This window comes from Heteronotia binoei, chromosome 1, assembly GCF_032191835.1.
Source record: "Heteronotia binoei isolate CCM8104 ecotype False Entrance Well chromosome 1, APGP_CSIRO_Hbin_v1, whole genome shotgun sequence".
Taxonomy (NCBI): Eukaryota; Metazoa; Chordata; class Lepidosauria; order Squamata; family Gekkonidae; genus Heteronotia; species Heteronotia binoei.
In genome coordinates, this window is record NC_083223.1 from 3,355,846 (window position 1) to 3,372,866 (window position 17,021).

General features: G+C 47.2%; 1 protein-coding gene across 1 annotated transcript; it reads right to left on the bottom strand.

The window, feature by feature from the left end:
* Positions 1 to 1,157: 1,157 nt before the first annotated feature.
* LOC132585453 (serotriflin-like) lies at positions 1,158 to 13,153 on the bottom strand. Its single transcript, XM_060257362.1, has 7 exons — positions 13,106 to 13,153; positions 11,552 to 11,665; positions 5,777 to 5,867; positions 4,167 to 4,315; positions 2,612 to 2,706; positions 2,193 to 2,281; positions 1,158 to 1,285 (listed from the first exon to the last, which is right to left on the bottom strand). Exons 1-7 carry the CDS (start codon positions 13,151 to 13,153, stop codon positions 1,158 to 1,160), a joined length of 714 nt encoding a protein of 237 aa, XP_060113345.1.
* Between the last annotated feature and the right edge of the window lie 3,868 nt (positions 13,154 to 17,021).

The window sequence follows — 17,021 nt, forward strand, 5'->3', positions numbered from 1 at the left end:
AGCCATCTACCTGAACCCAGCTTCCGCTGGGATTGAACTCGGGACATGAGCAGAGAGCTTGGACTGCAGTACTGCAGCTTTGCCACTCTGCACCACGGGGCTCTTCACAATGTCTATAGATAGAGATTATTAATTGGATTAAGATTTAAAATATTGGTAAGGCATCAATATTTGTTAAAGAAAAACAACAACCTGAAATGTATTTTAAAAATATTTTTTTCCTTATTTCTTTCTTTCCTCTCCTCCCCTCCCCTTCTTTATCCCCCCCCCCTTGTTTGAAATTTAATAAAAAGTTAAACCAGAAAAAAGAAAAGGCTCTGATATAACCAACTGAAAATCGTTAATGCTTAAGAGTTTATTTAAAAAAAAACAAACCTACAGATGATTAATGGGGAGGGGAGGACGACAGAACTACTTGGAACTAAAAAATATCATACCATTTCATATCCACTATCAGGCCCTTATACATTTGAATTAGTAATTAAATTAATGTCTAGCATACTAAACAATACTAAGCATTGACATGCGTCATTATCCTTTTACCCAGAATTGAAATCTAAGATGAAGTTAGAAAAAAAAATTGGGGGGGGGGGTGAAGAATAGTGAACATTTTGCAGCAACTCAGAAGAAGCAAAAAGAAGACGACTGTAGATTTATACCCCGCTTTTCTCTCTGAATCAGAGACTCAGAGCAGCTTACAATCTCCTATATCTTCTCCCCCCACAACAGACATCCTGTGAGGTGGGTGGGGCTGAGAGGGCTCTCACAGCAGCTGCCCTTTCAAGGGCAACCTTTGCCAGAGCTCTGGCTGACCCAAGGCCATTCCAGCAGGTGCAAGTGGAGGAGTGGGGAATCAAACCAGGTTCTCCCAGATAAAAGTCCGCACACTTAACCACTACACCAAACTGACTCTGCATAGATTTTAATCATTCAAGACAACTTTCTGAAGCAAAACAATAAAGGAAACAAAGAAGATGTGGGAGCTCGCCAAATTTCTCTTTAATTTCTAGAAATGCCCTTTTTTTGGTCATGAATCAATGAAAGGCTAACATTTGACCAGTTGCAGGGGGGGGGGGTGGAATGTGTGTTTTTCGTGCCGAATCTCTTCCACCAGCAACTGTTATCTCGAGACAGATTTTCCGATGTCTGTGTGCCTTTTATATAATTTCTGTTTTGCAGTTACAGGCGGCTTGACAATTCTCAGTCATCATTTTATCTTGACAGCTTGCCATCGTCATCAGCTGCTTGCAGTTCGAGTAAACGTTACGGTACTTGCAGGGGTTGGCTGCAAAGGGCCAGAATGAAACAAAGTTAGGTGGGAACAACCATTTTATTCTGGGTTGCCGATCCCCAAGTGGGGACAGGGGATCCCCCTGTTTGGAGGCCCTCCCCCCGCTTCAGTGTCATCAGAGAGCGGGGGGAGGGGAAGGAATTGTCTGCTGGGCACTACATTGTTCCCTATGGAGACTGATTCCACTGACATCCTCTAGATCAGGGGTGTCAAACAGGGGTGTCAAAGAGGATGACAGTGAATTGCTTGCGGGCCAGATTCGACCCACGGACCACTCGTTCGACACCCTTGCTCTGGCTTGGGGCTTCTCATATGAACATATGAAGCTGCCTTCTACTGAATCAGACCCCTGGTCCACCAAAGTCAGTATTGTCTTCTCAGACTGGCAGCAGCTCTCCAGGGTCTCAAGCTGAGGTTTTTCACACCTATTTGCCTGGACCCTTTTTTGGAGATTCCAGGGATTGAACCTGGGACCTTCTGCTTCCCAAGCAGATGCTCTACCACTGAGCCACCATCCCTCCCCTGCTCTCCAGGGTCTCCAGCTGAGGTTTTTCACACCTATTTGCCTGGACCCTTTTCAGCTGGAGATGCCGGGGATTGAACCTGGGACCTTCTGCTTCCCAAGCAGATGCTCTGCCACTGAGCCACCATCCCTCCCCTGCTCTCCAGGGTCTCAAGTGGAGGTTTTTCACACCTATTTGCCTGGGCCCTTTTTTGAAGATGCCAGGGATTGAACCTGGGACCTTCTGCTTACCAAGCAGATGCTCTACCACTGAGACACCGTCCCTCCCCAAACCTCCTCTCAACCCTTTGTGTATCCTGACTCACAAGCCCATCGTGGTCACTTAAGAACAGGATAAACTTTATTCAAAGGAAGAGAATGGTGTCATCAATGACTTACTGCAGAGGTTATTTTCACAGTTGTTGGGACAGTCCCCGCACGAAGGACCTTGCTTGTAGGGTGTTGAGATCTGGCCTACTATATTCCCTCTGAAATCACAAAGCATCGCAGAACAATTTTTCACCCAGCAGTTTATAAAAAGACATGTAAGCAGGAGTGGAATTCTAGCAGGAGCTCCTATGCGTATTAGGCCACACACACCCTGATGTAGCCAATCCTCTAAGAGCTTACAAGGCTCTTTTTTGTCAGCTCTTGGAGGATTGGTTACATCAGGGGGTGTGGCCTAATATGCAAAAGACAGAGACAGAGATATTAAAATGTACAGAACAGTCTGAGGGCATAAGAGCTATAGGTGACCCTCAGAGAGCACTCAGGGCCCTGGGTGAATAAATAACGTTTTATGGAGAAATTATACTTACCCAGGACAGTACCGGCAGACGTAGAAGTTAGTGTAAGGTGTATTTGCGCAAGTAGCCCTAGCGCATCCAATCTGGTATGAATTATACCAAACTATCTATGAACATAAGAGAATGGGGAGAGACACATTAAATTTTTTGCATGTTTTGATGCAGTGTTCATGTATTAATTCTTCTAGAATCACAGAATCAAAGTGCTTTCTGAGAAAATAATGAATTATGGACAGTCCGATTAGGGGTGTCAGGTCCAGGATGGAAAATAACTGGAGATTTGGGGGGGGGGGAACCTGTCTAGGGCAGGGTTTAGGGAAGGGAGGAAATGTTTTAAAACAAGATGGCAGCGCTAGCATTCTGTTATGGTGGGGCAGCTGAAGGGGGCCAGGCAGATGCAACAAGCTGTCCTGACCTCAGCTGAAGGTGTGGCAGAACATCTATGCCTTAAACATGCCCTTCAAAACTTTAGCAGATCAGACAGGGAATGGATGTCACTCAGCAGATTTCCGCCAGGCTGGGGCCAGGGCAGAGAAGGCCCTGGCCTTGGTTGAAGCCAGACAGATATCTTTTGGGCCAGGGATCACCAGAAGATTCTTATCCCCTGCTCTTCATGCCCTTCAGGGGACATACCAGGAGAGGCATTCCCAAATGTATGTGGGTCCCTGACCCTTAAGGGCTTTAAAGGTAAGCATCAGAACCTTGCATCCTGATACATTAGCACTATTCTGTTCAAACTGAAAAATTAAGGCAATATACTTCAGTGTTCATCAGTAAGAAGAGGAAGAAGACTGCTTATCAAAAGAGGCAGGCACCGAAGGCATACAGAGACACTTAAATAGTAAGTCTCCATTCATAGTGAATGTGTTCTTTTTCCCTTTAACCATGTGCCTTTAGGAAGCAAGCCTATTGTGAAAAAGAGCTATAATCTAATCCAGGGGTGGCCAAACTGTGACTCGGGAGCCACATGTGGCTCTTTCACACATATTGTGTGGCTCTTGAAGCCCCCACCAACTCCATCAGCTGGCTTGGAGAAGGCATTTGTCTCTTTAAACCACTTCTCCAAGCCAAGCCAGCTGGCAGCTGGAGAATACATTTTAAAGTTGCATTCTTTCTACCTCTATGTCCCTCCTCCATCCATCTATCTATCTATCTATCTATCTATCTATCTATCTATCTATCTATCTATCTATCTATCAATCATCTATCTCCCTCCCTCCCTCCCTCCCTCCTTCCTTCCTTCCTTCCTTCCTTCCTTCCTTCCTTCCTTCCTTCCTTCCTTCCTTCCTTCCTTCCTTCCTTCCTTCCTTCCTCCCTCCCTCCCTCCCTCCCTCCCTCCCTCCCTTCCTTCCTTCCTTCCTCCCTCCCTCCCTCCCTCCCTTCCTTCCTTCCTTCCTCCCTCCCTTCCGGCTCTCAGACACAGAGATACAGGTGTACATGCACATGAAAGCTTATACCCCGAACAAAGCCTTGTTGGTATCAGTACATTATTTCCATGGTTTTAATCCTTGTATTCCCAAAGTACTTCATTTTACTTGCCCGACACCACTAGAGATTTGGTTTGTACCTGGGTAAAACCATAAACGCTCTTTGCTTGGTCCATAGCCTTGTCGCCATACTTGAAACCGGAGTGTCCTCTATCATACCACACTTGGATTACGTTGGACCAGGTGCTTTGATAACTGGCCATGAATACATTCTCACCACAAACAATTCCTGCAGGAAGAAGATATATGGTTGGTTCTAAGAATAAAAGGGGGGGGGGACTCTAGGATTTGTTGGGTAGGGGAAGTCCCATTTCTTCCTGCTGGCCCTTGGTTTGGCTCCCTCGTCTTATTATCTAATTTTATGTGTTTTGCAAGATGATGATGATGACGACAACAATGACGACGTTGATACTGGATTTATATCCCACCCTATACTCTGAATCTCAGAGCGGTCACAATGTCTTTCACCTTCCTTCACACGCACGCAACAGACACCCCGTGAGGTAGGTGGGGATGAGAGAGCTCTTACAGCAGCTGCCTTTTCAAGGACAACTCCTTCGAGAGCTATGACTGACCCAAGGCCATTCCGGCAGGTGCAAGTGAAGAAGTGGGGAATCAAAACCGGTTCTCCGAGATAAAAGTCCACGCGCTTAACCACTACACCAAACTGGCTCTCTGTACATCCCGCCTTTCTGCCCTCAGAAGGGCCACCATTAAAACTAAAACTTATGTGATTGAAAAAAATCACATTTTAAAACCATTAAAATCAGCCCCTTCCAAACACACACACACACATCATTAAAACAAATTAAAAAAAAGTGGTAAAATCTGTATAAAAAGAACAAATAAAACACAGGAAGAGAAAGGGAGGGAGGATCACTGAAGGAATATCAAACCAAACAGAAGTCTTAATCCATGGTAGAAGATGGCAACAGAAGAGGACAGACGACTCTCCCTGGCGGAGTCCAGAATTTGTTCTTGTTTCGTGGCCATCTGCCTGCCTTCCTCTTGGCTCAACTCACCCACTTGGCCTTCCTGCCCACCTGGCCAATTTGTCCTGCCAGCCTTTTGTCCCACCTACTCACCCATTTCTCCTGCTCTCTCATAAACTGGGAACTCCATTATTCCCTATGGAGACCGATTCCCATTGGGTATAATGGAAAATTGATCCGTGGGTATCTGGGGCTCTGGGTGGGCTGTTGTTTTGAGGTAGCATCTGATACTTCTTCTCAAAAATTCCCCCAAGTTTCAAAAAGATTGGACCGGGGGGGGGGGGGGTCCAATTTTATGAGTCCCAAAAAATGATGCCCCATCCTTCATTATTTCCAAAGGAGGGAAAGGTGTGTGGTCCCTTTAAATGTGATGGCCGGAACTCCCTCCACAGTTCAATTGTCCTTGTCACACCCATGCTCCTGGCTCCACCCCCAAAGTCCCCAGATATTTCTTGAGTTGGTCCTAACCATGGCTCAGTGGCACAGCCTCTGGCACGCAGAAGGTCCCATGTTCGATCCCCAGTCTCGCTACTTAAAAGGACCTCCTGAATATCACCATTGTTTCACACAGGGCTTTTTGTAGAAAAAGCCCAGCAGGAACTCATTTGCGTATTAGGGCACACCCCCTGAGAACAAGCCAGCCAGAACTGTGTTCCTGCTCAATAAGAATAATTTTAAAAAGCCCTGGCCGTACTTACCGTTTATCGTTCGCTCCGCGTAGGAACTGCTTTTCAATTTACACTGGTCAGCCCAATTTTGTGCACTCTCAGCAGCTTTGTTATCCCAGACCTTTATAAACCAAAGAAATACTTCAGTTAATCATGGCAATGGGCCTCGTGCAATATTGCAGGCATAGGGCGTTTTCGCACTGACCTTCAAGTGGTGCGACCACCCTCCTCACGCCGGCGGATCTGCAGGGATTTCGCACCAGAAGCGCCGGCGCACCCAAAAGAGCCGGCGACTTCCGTCGCGAAACCCGCTCAAACGGAAACCGCCAAGAAGCAGGAAAACGTTTGAGCTGGTTTCGCGACGGAAGTCGCCGGCTCTTTTGGGTGCGCCGGCGCTTCTGGTGCGAAATCCCTGCAGATCCGCCGGCGTGAGGAGGGTGGACGCACCACTTGAAGGTGACTGCGAAAACGCCCATACTGTATTTAAAATCCTACTCCTTGGCTATTTGATGAGCGGCAGCCAGGGGACCCATCCATCATCCTCTCAAGGAGCTGACTAATAAGAACTTCATTTTTGCAAACGGCTCCATGCATTGCTCCTTGGGAGGACAGCTATGGCAAGCCTGGGCAGTATAATAAAAAGTAGAGACATCACCCTGCCAACAAAAGTCCGTATAGTCAAAGCGATGGCATTCCCAGTAGTAATGTATGGCTGTGAGAGCTGGACCGTAAGGAAGGCCGAGCGCAGAAGAATAGATGCTTTTGAGCTGTGGTGCTGGAGAAGAATCTTGAGAGTCCCTTGGACTGCAAGGAGATCCAATCAGTCAGTCCTAAGGGAAATCAACCCAGACTGTTCCCTGGAAGGTCAGATGCTGAAGCTGAAGCTCAGATACTTTGACCACCCAATGAGAAGGGAACACTCCCTGGAAAAGACCCTGATGCTGGGAAAGACAGAAGGCAAAAGAAGAAGGGGACAGCAAAAGATGAGATGGCTGGACAGCATTACTGATGTAACTAACACGAATTTGAGCAGACTTTGGAAGACGGTGGAAGACAGGAGGACCTGGCGTGACTTTGTCCATGGGGTCGCAAAGAGTCGGACTCGACTGTGCGACTGAACAACAAAACCACTTATTTATGTATTTCTTATCTTAGATTTCTAACTCCCCCTCCCCACAAGCAGGCTCAGGGCAGGTAGCAACCAATGTTCCCTCTAAGCTGTGGAGTCTTGTGAGCAAGAAATTCTACTTTGTGAGCTACTGGCCTTAAAGTCGTGAGCTTCTGCAGAAATTATTTTCTGGGTGAGCCAGAGGCTAAAAAGCTGTGAGCTAGCTCACACTCACTCAGCTTGGTGGGAACACTGGAACAATTATCAAGTATAAATAACGTTATTAATGAAAACGGTTTGCAAGTTTAAACCCACTTTACAAATTAAAATTAAATACTTCCTGATGGTGAATGTCAAATTCCGTAACTCCAGAAGTTCCTCCAGCTGGGATGTATAGGTAACTAATAATCCTGTGGGTGAGGTCATTTCAGCAGTGAAGCCGAATGACAACGAATGTACTGCCGCCTCAACCAAAAGCCTGGTGGAACAGCTCCATTTTAAAGACTGCAGAACTGCAACAGGCTTCACAGGGCCCTGATCTCAAGCGGGAAGTTGTTCCCCCAGGCAGGGGCCATGACAGAGAAGACCCTGGCCCAGGTCGAGGCTATATAACAATAGAGAGCTGTTGCCTGGAAAGATACACAAAGGATTTTGTAGAGGTCTTTGGACACAGTAAGCCTCTGAATTGTCGGCTCGCGAAAACGCAATTTATTGTGAAACACCACCAATATTAGAAGATCAACATCTCTGAAATGACCTTTTGGATGAGAACTAGGTCCAACAGAAATGGAAGCATTTGATGCTTGAAAGGGAATTTGAAATCCCATCCGTTACTAGAATTTGGGTGTTGGCTTCTGTGGACTCTTGGTTCGGCCATTTACCTTGAACCTGTTCGTTTTTGCGAATATTGTATTGTATATTTTTGGAGCATTCCATGTCCCGTGGTCATGCTTGTACATGAGTGAAAATGACTGATTATTTGGCATTGAAGTTTTATTTGGTCTTCATACACTTGTTTTCGTTTTCCACGTCGAGGCTAAGCGGACATCTTTGGAGCCAGGGATAATTGCTATTGATCCATAGAGTAGATATTGGTCCATAGAGCGTAAAGCGCTCCGGGGATATATGGAAAGAGGCAGTCATAAGAGAAGCCATGTTGGATCAGGCCAATGGCCCATCCAGTCCAACACTCTGTGTCACATAAGAACATAAGAGAAGCCCTGTTGGATCAGGCCAATGGCCCCTCCAGTCCAACACTCTGTGTCACATAAGAACATAAGAGAAGCCATGTTAGATCAGGCCAATGGCCCCTCCAGTCCAACACTCTGTGTCACATAAGAACATAAGAGGAGCCATGTTGGATCAGGCCAACGGCCCATCCAGTCCAACACTCTGTGTCACATAAGAACATAAGAGAAGCCATGTAGGATCAGGCCAATGGCCCATCGAGTCCCACACTCTGTGCCACATAAGAACATAAGAGGAGCCATGTTGGATCAGGCCAATGGCCCATCGAGTCCCACACTCTGTGTCACATAAGAACATAAGAGGAGCCATGTTGGATCAGGCCAGTGGCCCATCGAGTCCCACACTCTGTGCCACATAAGAACATAAGAGGAGCCATGTTGGATCAGGCCAATGGCCCATCAAGTCCCACACTCTGTGTCACATAAGAACATAAGAGGAGCCATGTTGGATCAGGCCAATGGCCCATCGAGTCCCACACTCTGTGTCACATAAGAACATAAGAGAAGCCCTGTTGGACCAGGCAAGTGGCCCATCCAGTCCAACACTCTGTGTCACATAAGAACATAAGAGGAGCCATGTTGGATCAGGCCAATGGCCCATCGAGTCCCACACTCTGTGTCACATAAGAACATAAGAGAAGCCCTGTTGGACCAGGCAAGTGGCCCATCCAGTCCAACACTCTGTGTCACATAAGAACATAAGAGGAGCCATGTTGGATCAGGCCAGTGGCCCCTCCAGTCCAACACTCTGTGTCACTTAAGAACATAAGAGGGGCCATGTTGGATCAGGCCAGTGGCCCCTCCAGTCCAACACTCTGTGTCACATAAGAACATAAGAGAAGCCCTGTTGGACCAGGCAAGTGGCCCATCCAGTCCAACACTCTGTGTCACATAAGAACATAAGAGAAGCCATGTTGGATCAGGCCAATGGCCCATCGAGTCCCACACTCTGTGTCACATAAGAACATAAGAGAAGCCATGTTGAATCAGGCCAACAGCCCATCCAGTCCAACACTCTGTGTCACACAGTGGCAAAAAAAATTATATATACACACATACACTGTGGCTAATAGCCACTGATGGACCTGTGCTCCATATTTTTATCTAAACCCCTCTTGAAGGTGGCTATGCTTGTGGCTGCCACCACCTCCTGTGGCAGTGAATTCCACATGTTAATCACCCTTTGGGTGAAGAAGGACTTCCTTTTATCCATTTTAACCTGTCTCCTCAGATATGCTGGCCCCAGGCCACTCAGGGCTTTAAATAGGGCTGCCAAGCCCGCGGTCTGGGCAGGGATTTCCCCACTCAGGAGATTCCCAACGTGTAGGGAGAACCTCCCCCTACATCGCTGATGCGATGACATCACCTGAAAGTAACATCATCGTGCTGGCGATGTCCCCACTCGGCTGCTCTAGGCATTTCCGGGGAAACTCTATGGTTTTCCTGGACGCTCTAGCCATTTGGGAGGGAAAACTCTATGGTACAATAGGTACCATAGAGTTTCTCCCTCCCAAATGGCTAGAGCGTCTGGGGAAAAAAACATAGTTTTCCCAGGAACACCTAGAGCGGCCGCGGGGGGAGTCGCTGGCGTGATGACGTCACTTCTGGGTGACACCATGAGCTACTATATAAATTTGCAGGAAGCAGCAGACTTGGCAGCCCTAGCTTTAAATGTCAGGACCGACACCTTGAACCAGATCTGGTACTCGGTTGGTAGCCAGTGCAGCTGGCAGAGCACTGGCTGTATGCGTGTCCACATAGGTGCTGCCAACGCATTCTGCACCAGCAGGAGTTTCCGGTCACATCCAAGGGTAAGCCCATGTAGAATGAGTTACAGTAATCAAATCTAGAAGTGACCGTTGTGTGAGCCGCTGTGGCAAGATTCTGGAGAGGGTGGGGGTGGAGAGGGAGCCAGCTGTCTCACCTGCTGTAGATGGTAAAAGGCAGACCTGGCTTCTGAGGTGACCTGAGCCTCCATAGAATGTGAGGCATCCAGGATCATCTCACGGCTCTGGACCTTCGGCACCGGCACAAGAAGTGCCCCACCGTTGTATGTCGAACTCTGTCTTGCCAGAGCTTGAGCCTTCAGCTAGGCTCCTAAAACCAGGCCTCAGATTCAGTGGTAGCGCAGCTCTTGAACCTTTTTGAGGGTTCCCCCTTCTCCTCCCCACCTTCCTTGTCTATTGAACAGTAGGTGCATCTGCATAACAATCCTTGGATTAGGAGAGCAGCCAGCCAGCCACCAGGGGCTTTGTCATGCCCCCAGCAGCCCTCATTCACCCCCAGAGAAGCCCGCACCCCCTTTTTCCACTTCTTATGTGATTAGAACAGGGGTCCCAATCCCGGGACTGTGGACTATAGTAGCGGTCCATGGCCTATTAGCACATAAATTGTATAATTATTTCATTATATATTACAATGTAAAAAGAAGAAGATGGCAATATTGGATTTCTATCCCACCCTCCACTCCAAACTTCAGAGCGGCCCACAATCTCCTTTATCTTCCTCCCCCACAACAGACATCCCATGAGGTAGGTGGGGCTGACAGAGCTCTCCCAGACGTGGCCCCCTCTTTGAAGGACAGCTCTGTCAGAGCTATGGCTGCCCCAAGGCCATTCCAGCAGCTGTAAGTGGAGGAGTGGGGAATCAAACCTAGTTCTCCCAGACAAGAGTCTGCACACTTAACCACTACACCAAATGAATAAAGTACAGAAATGTATCATTCTGAAACCATCATGTGCACACACACGCACCCCAGTCCATGGAAAAATTGTCTTCCACAAAACCAGTCCCTGGTGCCAAAAGAATTGGGGACCACTGAGTAAGAATTTCTGGACTGGAGAAGGGAACATGCATGCAGTTACTTGTCCAAGGAGGATTCAGGTTAGGGTCACCTAAATCCTATTTTTTAATTCTAACCAGGGCTTTTTATTTAGTAGCAGGAACTCCTTTGCATATTAGGCCACACACCCCTGATGTAGCCAATCCTCCTGGAGCTTACAGGACTCTTAGTACAGGACCTTCTGTAAGATCCAGGAGGATTGGCTGCATCAGGGGGGCGTGGCCTAATATGCAAAGGAGCTTCTGCTAGAATTCCATCCCTGGGCCACACACCCCTGATGTAGCCAATCCTCCTGGAGCTTACAGGGCTCTTAGTACAGGGCCTACTGTAAGCTCTTGGAGGAATGGCTACATTGTGAGTGTGTGGCCTAATATGCAAAGGAGTTCCTGCTAAAAAAAAAAAAAAAAGCTCTGTCTCTAACCACTTCTCTAAACCAGCTGTCAGGTGTCTGAACCTGCAGCAAAAGCTGAGGAAGGGAGCGGTTGGCACTGAACTCAAATAGACACCTATATTGTCTGGTAAACCAATGTTGATGTTTGTGGGCCACTGATCCTAGTGAAAGGAAAGTTTTCAAGGCTATCCAGAAACGTCTGTGAACTGCATCTTACCATCTTCACCATATTGCTGGCTGTCGGGGCCACACTGCTCCTGAAGGCATTGTGCTTGTCGACGATTTCCTTCTGTTCCTCTAGAGAGGCACCGCTTCCTGACGTTAGGTCAGCCTAAAGGTTAATAACAATAATGGAAGTCGTACGATAGATATTTGAAAAGTCTGTTTCTTTTACTTATCATGAAAATAACAAAAATTATAATATCGCAAGCATAATTTTTTTTTTATTTTAGTCGTGTAACAGGGCTCCTTTTCATACCCCTCCTTTCTCACAAAGGGGTTTACATCAGTCTCCTCTCCGCTCTTTTCTCCTCGCAACAACCCTGTAAGGTAGGAGAAGCTGAGAAAGAGACAGGCCCAAGGTCATCCGGTGACAATAGCGGAAATTCGAACCTGAGTCTCCCGTTTCCTGGTCTGACACTCTTAACTATTACACCACACTGGGATGTTTCAATCTTGATCTTGGAGGCTGTTTACCTCAAGTGTCTGACCTACTGTGAAGTGGGGTTCCCAGCCCCCAGATCCTTGAAAATGAACTGTGATGGAAAAGCTGTAACCAATTAAAGTAAATTATTTGGATTATTTGCTATATGAAGAAGCGTGGTAACTGAAGTCAGGAAGGGACATTTCCAGCATTAAGGAAGAAGAAGACTGCAGATTTATACCCTGCCCTTCTCTCTGATCAGAGACTCAGAGCAGCTTACAATCTCCTATATCTTCTCCCCCCACAGTAGACGCCCTGTGAGGTGGGTGGGGCTGAGAGAGCTCTCCCGGAAGCTCTCCTTTCTCCTGAGAGAGCTCTGGCTAATCCAAGGCCATTCCAGCAGCTGCAAGTAGAGGAGTGGGGAATCAAACCTGGTTCTCCCAGATAAGAGTCCACACACTTCACCACTACACCAAATGGCTCTCAGAAGTGTCAGAAGGCTTTGCCTGTTATAGTTGTGTACTGGAGTCCCCATCTATAAGTAATTGTTGGCATTGTTGGTGAGTAAGGTGTCATTAGTGTCTCCTTGTGGGATATTGTTGATGTGTGATTTTGTTTATTGGCTAGCCTTGTGTTATGATAGGGAAAGCCGCGATGCATTGAACTGCAGAAAGGTCTACGACTGGGGAAGGCATTGCTGAAACTGGTCTCCATTTATTATTTGAATTACTACGTCGGTGGCTATTCTCCCTGGATTTATGTCACAAAACAGCGAACACTGAAGACTATGCCCTGAGCATTGCTGTGTTCGCTTTCAGAGAGAGACTTTTTCCATTGGAATTGTTAGGTTAATATGACTTTAAGTAATCTTCTTATTACTACATCTTTAAGACTAATACATATTGATTATTTTGTGCTGCTCAGATTGTCCTTTTTTTAGCCCCCAGATCCTGGCAGGGGTCACCCCACTTAGGGGGCTTCGCTGGGCCACCAGTCAGCAGACTGGTGGGGGGAAACCCCACCCCCAAGCAGTGGTGTCACACAAAGGCAACACTCTGGGTTTTGAGCAAACTATGATTCTGAAGCCAAAAAAACCATAGAGTTTTGCCCCCAAAACCAGAGCGTCACCTCCAACGTCACTGACGCAATGATGTCACTTTCGGGTGATGTCATCATGCTGCATTCCCGGAATGCCCTCCCTCCAGATTCCTCTGCCACAACGAAGAGGAGACCGGGCAACTAATGTGAAACTGGATTTTGTCATGCAAATTGTCCTCCGTTCACTTGCCCAACCTTGGAATTACTTCACGTAACTATCCACTCAAAGAGGGAATGTGTAGATTTGATCTAGGACCACCGACCTCCAGGTGGGGTCTAGAACAGGGGTGGGATTTCAGCAGGAGCTCCTTTGCATATTAGGCCACACCCCTTTGATGTAGCCAATCCTCCAGGAGCTTACAGAAAAGAGCTTTGTAAGCTCTTGGAGGATTGGCTACATCAAGGGTGTGTGGCTTAATATGCAAAGGAGCTGCTGAAATCCCACCCCTGCATCCAGAAATACAACTGATTTCCAGACTACAGAGATCAGTTCCTCTGGAGAAAATGGGCTGCTTTGGAAGGTGGTCTCTATGGTCCTTCCCTCAACAAGCCCTGCCTTCTCAGACACCGCACCCAAATCTGTTGCTGAGGTTCCTCCTCCCCCAAGCCTATCCCTCTGAAGCTCTACCCCCCAAATCTCCAAAGATTTACCAAACTGAAATGTATCATCACTCAATCTGAAAGTCATACCTATCCGATAGCAAAACATACCTGCAGCACAGCGGCCAAAAGCAGGAGTACGATTGAAAGAAGCATTTCTGTGGGATGAAAACAACCAACCAATAAGATTAGGATCATCATTTCCTTGATGTGTTGAAACACTAAGATTCACACAAACATTTATCAGCCTCTTTCGGGTGCCTTTGCAGGGGAGAACACCTTGATCTTGAGAACGGTTTACCTTATTTAGCCTGACAGGAGGGATACAGGGAGATCAATTGCCCCAGACCTCCTATATGGACCACATAAATATTTATTATTCATTTGAGGTGTCTTTAAATTGTGCTTTTCTATCGAAATTTTCTGTCATGGAAGTTAGCGGTAGAAACATTTTTAAAAAAACTGGCATGGGAATAAGTGCTGTTACATCATTGTCGTGATGTCACTTCCAGCTGCATAACCAGAGGTGATGTCACATGGCGCAACAGCACTCTGGTAGTCCCCGACATCTCTATGGTTTTGTCATAGAAATTGGGGCGGCAGTCACGTGCCAGCCGCTCTAGGTGTTTCTGGGAAAACTCTATGGTTTTCTAGGACGCTCTAGCATTTTGAGAGGGAAAACTCTATGGCACAATAGGTAGCATAGAGTTTTCACCTCCCAAAATGCTAGAGCATCCGGGGAAACTAGAGTTTTCCCGGAAATGGCTAGAGTGGCCGGTACGCAATGTCCCAGCGAGATGATGTCACTTGCGGGTGACATCATCATGCCACATGCACAAAGCTCACGTGAAAACTGTCCCTTGCTGGAGGCTGCATGGGACTTGGCAACCCTATTCGGCAAGGGTGGCCAACGGTAGCTCTCCAAATGTTTTTTGCCTGCAACTCCCGTCAGCCCCAGCCAGCATGGCCAATGGCTGGGGCTGATGGGAGCTGTAGGTAAAAGAACATCTGGAGAGCTGCCATTGGCCACCCCTGCTATACAGTATAGGAACAAATGAAGCTTAATGAGGTGCTGGACTAGCATTCCCAACTTCTGCGTGAGAAATTCTTGGAGACTGGAGGGGTAGAGTTTGGGGAGGGAAGGGTTTATGGCGGGAAGGGACCTTAGCAGGATTTAATGCCATAGAGTCCACCCCCACCCCCACCAAAGCAGCCATTTTCTCTAGGAGAACTGATCTTTCATCTGGAGGTCAGTTGTAACTTCGGGAGAGCTGTAGCGCTCCACCTGGAAGCCGGCAACCCTAGCTGGGACTCTCGCTCTTTTTGTCATCCCAAAGGCAACATGATTGTAAGATTATGAAGCCTCCAGGAAGATGCAGAGAAGACCAGAATCACTGGAAGCCAAATAGAGATCTTGTTATATGGGAACCAGTTGCGGGATATTCTGGTGTTAGCTTCCCAGGAAGATGTGGAGCACGCCCTCTCCAACAAACAAGACAGGAGCACAGCAGACTATTTGAACTTGATTGTATCCATCTTGTTTAAACTGTCAGTGCCCTTCCCGAGCTTTGGGTGGTACATAGCAAAGGCAAACATGGCATTACCGTAGGCACGTAAAACTTTTTACTCTAATTGTTAATTAACCGCAGGGCTTTTTTGAGCAGGAACCCACAGGAACGCAGTTCTGCCTGTCTTGGCATCAGGGAGTGTGGCCTAATATGCAAATGAGTTCCTGCCGGACTTTTTCTATTTAAAAAGCCTTGATTAACTATTTCCTGGTACACTTCACTTGTTCCAGTTTTTTATCAGGACAACTGAGGGACACAACCCAGTCAAATTTCCATTGCAACGATGCTACACAGAATTACCACATTCAATGTCCATTCACCTCAGTGGAATCGTCTCTTTAAATTTCCATTGTGTTTTATGGGACAGATTTAAGTTGAATGAGATTTTAGAGGACTGTAATATGGCTGGATTGTAACCCATACTTTTAAGGGTGTACCTAAAAATGTCAAGTGTGAGTGAACGAAGCAAACACACATACTGTAAGGTCAAAACAGAGGAAGTATTGAGAAATTCATGACTGGATCTTCTGAGCAGTTTTTAAAAGGGAAATTTCAGCTACACAGATTCCATGATTCAGCATGTACAACTCCCTGGTAAATGTACATCTCTGCCAGGGGTGGAATTCTAGCAGGAGGTCCTTTGCATATTAGGCCACACCCCCTGATGTAGCCAATCCTCCTAGAGCTTACAAGGCTCTTTTTTGTAAGCTCTTGGAGGATTGGCTACACCAGGGGCGTGTGGTCTATTATGCAAAGGAGCTCCTGCTAGAATTCCACCCCGTTCTCTTCATGTCTCTGCGTGATCTGTGAATGCCCGCAATGACCCAAACCTGTGAGCTGCTTCACGCTCACCTATGTGTGACGTGTAGTTGCATAATATATTTCAGGGTGGTATTTGGGTTTCCTGAACTGGCTTTGGTGCTGTCCTGAAGAGGGCGGTTGTTGCTTCAGGCAACAATGTAGTTATCTGTAATAGAGAAGATTCTGGCCCCTGGAGGCCTAAACCAGGTTTTTCAAGAATCAGGGCAGTTAAAGAATGGGAAACCATTTGAACAGTATTGCATCAGTGTGCCTCCAGACGCAAGAAGATGGCAGAGTGTGTGTGAGTCTCCCAGCAGAAGAAGGTACTTTCAGTTCAATGAAACCAGAGCTTTTATTGAGCAGGAACGCACAGGAACGGAGTTCCGGCTGGCATGGCATCAGGGGTGTGGCCTAGTAAGCAAATGAGTTCCCGCTGGGCTTATTCTACAAAAAAAAAAAAGCCCTGAATGAAATAATTCTCATTAATACTTTAGGTAAGTTATTATTACAGCTGCTTCAGCAATCCAGTTCTGAATGTCTTTACTGAGAATTGAGTCTCCTCAGGAATTGCCAGGTTCAAAACCCTTGAGCATTGGGCAAGGGAGCAGCTGTGTTCTCTTCAGCCTGTTTGTCCCCAGAGTTATGTAGGACACACCTGGATTCCTGAGATCAGAGCCGGATTAACAAGTAGGCACCGGCCTAGGGGCCCCCATGCCAAGTAGGCACCGGCCTAGCTCCCCCCTGCCCTCAGTTCCACCCTGCTTGCAGCCCTCCCAGCCTGCACACACAGTCAGCGACTGAGCTCTTTGCCTGACTTGCCTGGTGCGGCTGCTGCCGTCATTGTCACCAGGTTTGCCTCTCTCTGCCTCTCCCTCACAGCTTAGTCAAAGGGGCTTTTGAGAAGGTGCCTGCAGGTTGCAGTGGGGGGAGTGGTAGGGTTGCCAAGTCCAATTCAAAAAATATCTGGGGACTTTGGG